Below are 4,090 nucleotides of genomic sequence, written 5' to 3' on the forward strand. Positions count from 1 at the left end.
TATAGGTAATTACACTCAAAATTATAGTATTTGTGATAATTGCACTCGAAATTAAAACAATAAATAACAACATTTTAGTATTATTTCGATAAAATATTTTTATAACTATTCTTATTATTTATATAAAATAATAATAATATTTTATATTTTTAATTTATTTACAAACAATCTATTAGAATAAATAACTTGTGTGTGTATAATTTTATTATTGTTTTTGTAATTAATGTAAGGCACATATTATAGTTTATTCTCGTATAAAGATATATACATTGTAACTTATTTTTAAAATTTATAATATAATCAAATTAATTTTTTTTTCTGAGAAATTAATCTAAAATATATTAAAAGAAAATAATAAAAGATAGACGATGGTTTTGGATTTTAAAATAAAATATATGTCATTTTCTTTGGGTACGTATTAAACTATTTTAGTTTTCTTCGAAAAATAAACTTTTATAGTTTTAATCAGATAAAAGACATGCATATTAGTTGATTTTTCAAAACAAAAAAAAATAACGTTCCTCTTCTATCTCTATATTGAGTACCCTCTTCCCAAGAAAAAGTAATTTATTAATATATAAATTATTAATTAATGTCTAAATTGAATAATATATAATTTACCAGCAAACTATTTTGATATATTGTGGGAGCCTTGTAACATTCACCACATTGAAATTCAAAATTTCAACACTTATTTCCCTTAAATGCATACCCAATCACATAGTTTCTTTTAATAAGCAATCCTGCCTAAATATTTTTATTTTATTGAGCGGTTAAAATCAATTTTCTCAATTTTTCATTCTTTTAGTCTCATTATTAATAATTTTTTTTTGTTTCTTTATATAATTCCATGCGTTTACGTTAATTATCATTAATTTTGTGATAGGAGAAATATGAGTAATTGTGTTAGCTTCCGTAAAGGTTTTTTCTTTGACATAAGTGTGCATGACGTTATAATTTAGGATAGATATATATTCCTCAATTGGAAATTATTAATTTTTTTTATTTAGTTTAAATGTTATCTATGCAAGTATTTGATAAAATTTAAAACTTGCAAATTAATTATTTACTCAAAGATATACGATGGCATGCATAACATAAGATTTTATACATTAAAAACTTTAATTGTTTTCTTTTTGTTATAGAGGGGATTAAAAAATTTCAATTATATATATATATATATATATATATATATATATATATATATATATCAGCAGCTTCCTGAAAATTATAAGCTCTTGCGTTGACGCAGTCATGCAGAATTTTGCGTCTGGCCGTCTAGATTGTACTTTAAAGTAATCTAGCTAATAGCAAAAATTCCAATTTTGATGGTGTAATTGGTAGAGTAAAAAATTCTGCAAAACATATATATTCAAATCAAAGCTTTATATCCTTGACAGGTAAACGATCCTAGCTGCAACATTTGTCTGCATCAGTATTACAGCCTTAAGGTACAAGCAATGTCTAATTGGATAAGTCAAGTTCGACTTTTATTCATCATGGTTCTTTGATCACGAATAACCCCATATCATAATTATCCTATAAATAGCACACACACATTGTAACAAATTAACCCATAAAACCCCCTCAAATAAACCTCAACTCATTGTGTGACCAAAGTTATTATTACATTGCATAATCAACCATGTCAATGAAGTTGTACGCTTCCCTTACCTTTGTGGTGTGGCTTTTCATGGCCACATCGTCCCTAGCCCAATACGTTCTCGACACAAACCGCGAACGCGTCGACAGCGATGATGAGTACTACATCCGGCCAGCCATAACGGACAACGGAGGGCGTTTCACATTGATCAACAGAAACAGGTCGTGTCCTTTGTACGTTGGTCTCGAAAACACCGACACGCCACTAGGCTATCCTGTGAAATTCACCCCTTTTTCCCGCAACAACAACGATGATGACGACGACGACATAAGGGTGAATAGGGACCTCAGAGTGGCGTTCGATGAAGTTTCCACAACGTGTGTGCAATCCACAGAATGGAGAGTGGGTGAGAACGACACGAGGAGTGGAAGGAGGCTTATTATCACTGGCCGAGACGAAACCACGGGATCATACGGTAACTATTTTAGAATTGTGGAAACAGAAAATGTTGGTATCTATAACATTCAGTGGTGCCCTACCGAAGTGTGCCCCACTTGTAGATTCATTTGTGGCACTGGTGGTATTCTGAGGGAGAATGGAAGGATTTTGTTTGCCTTGGATGGTACTCCTCTCCCAGTTATGTTCCAGAAAAAAGATGATTGATTTGAAGAGATATTGTGGGGTTTCTCCCCCTTGTTGCTAATAACTTCTTTCTTATGGTGTGGCTAATAATATATGATGGAGCTATCATCCATTTTTATTGGATGAAATAAAGATACATGTATAGAGATGTATTCAGTATTATTCAGTTCTTGATTTGTAGAATAAAGCTCCAAATTGTTATGAGCATGTGATTCATTTACTACTTGGATTTTGTAATAATAATAATAATACATTTTTATTTTTGTGGAGTTTTTAATACAATTTTCTTTGGGCAAAGAGGAGACTTTGTTCTTAAATATAAAAGTCTGGGTAAAAAAAGAAGAATTCTTCATAATTTTATGTGTTTGAATAGAGATATTTAACAAGGTAATTCACTTTTTTTATGGAATTTAAATTGCTTCATAGGAAAATATCTTGTTTGGATAGGATATTTGAAAATAAATTTGAAGTATGATACTTTTACATGGTATTTTAATCAATTAAAATGTTAGAATTTTAAATTCTCTCAAAATCTAAGAAATTTGAATTTCCTTTTCTCGAAAACGCTTCTCATGCTCTTGCGACTCATGTCTCCCTAATCTTGCAACTCTAACATGACGCTCCACTCACTACCCTTGCGAGCTTTACCCCACTTTCTCTCATTGTAGTTCAAAGCTTGCTTTTTCTCATGGAGGTTCAAACCTTGCTTTCTCTCTCGTGCAGTGCTTTCGCAAATTGCAATCATAGTATAATCCCTTCCACGAAAGTGCCTCTTCCTCCAATGGCGATAGAGAATTATCTTCATGTTCAACAAAAACTTTTATCGACAGACTAACACCAGTGTTGTTGTCATAATCATTGGAGAAAAGAAGATCCTTGTTGAAATCGGAAAAAATGGATGAACTTGGACGTGGTTGAACACGATGATGGCGGAGATCGATGGTTCATCAAAGTTCATGAGCACAAAGCCAAACTCTTCTTGTTTCTTCTCATCTACCTCATCTTTGTTATGCTTCTCTTTGTTTTTGCTTTCAACGTTTGCCCATGAAATAGTGTGTTGCATTTGCATTTTGAGAAGTGTTCTTGCAGTAACGAAATTGAAAGGATGATATTGTTTTTCAATTATTTAATATAATCTAATGTATAATTAAAATTATCTTCAAATTATTACATAATTAAATATTGGTTAATGTTTATTTTTAGTAAAGTTATAGTTAAAATTTAATTTGTAAAATACTTATTTAAAAATAAAATTTTACATTAAGTGGAAATTGTATTATTCAATCCAAACAATGAAATTCAAATACAATGAATCGGGAATATTTTTCAGTCAACGTCGGCTAGCAAGGGTTATCTTTTCGGTCGATGTCAGAAGAAAAGCATCACCAATCGACATCTATCGAAAAACATGGATGGTGCCAGAAAAAAAATAGTATTGACCAACGTCGGTTGAAAAATATTTGTAGCATACTTTGGCAAAATAAAACCTAGTCAATGTTAGCCAAAAAATAGCATCGGTTGGTGTTTACCTAAAAACATCACTAACTTTGGTCAGTCGAAAAATCCCTGATCAAAATTATCAATATTTATATTTTAAAATTATTTTTTAATTAAATATTTTAAAATTAGATAGTTTTTATTTTCTATAAAATTTAATATTGAAATTTCATCTATTTAAAATATAAAAAGAAATTTGCATATGGAGGAAATTAAATTGTCCTATCCAAAAAAAAATATTAAAATTCAAGAAATTTGAATTGATTTATCTAAACAAAACATTTGCAAAATAAAGGAAAGTAAAATTAAAACAATTCAAATTCCAGACATTTCAAATTTTCTAAAATT

General features: G+C 29.7%; 1 protein-coding gene across 1 annotated transcript; it reads left to right on the forward strand.

Annotated features, from left to right (window-relative positions):
- The first annotated feature begins 1,557 nt into the window (after positions 1 to 1,557).
- Positions 1,558 to 2,522, forward strand: LOC114386733 (alpha-amylase/subtilisin inhibitor-like). Its single transcript, XM_028346768.1, has one exon. It carries the CDS (start codon positions 1,646 to 1,648, stop codon positions 2,264 to 2,266), a length of 621 nt encoding a protein of 206 aa, XP_028202569.1. The 5' UTR covers positions 1,558 to 1,645; the 3' UTR covers positions 2,267 to 2,522.
- The last annotated feature ends 1,568 nt before the right edge of the window (positions 2,523 to 4,090 follow it).

The sequence above is a fragment of the Glycine soja genome, chromosome 15, assembly GCF_004193775.1.
Source record: "Glycine soja cultivar W05 chromosome 15, ASM419377v2, whole genome shotgun sequence".
In the NCBI taxonomy this organism is placed as follows: Eukaryota; Viridiplantae; Streptophyta; class Magnoliopsida; order Fabales; family Fabaceae; genus Glycine; species Glycine soja.

Bases quoted from the DNA above. Each gene is read 5' to 3' on its own strand.
- LOC114386733 (XM_028346768.1), top strand. From the start codon at position 1,646: ATGTCAATGAAGTTGTACGCTTCCCTTACCTTTGTGGTGTGGCTTTTC.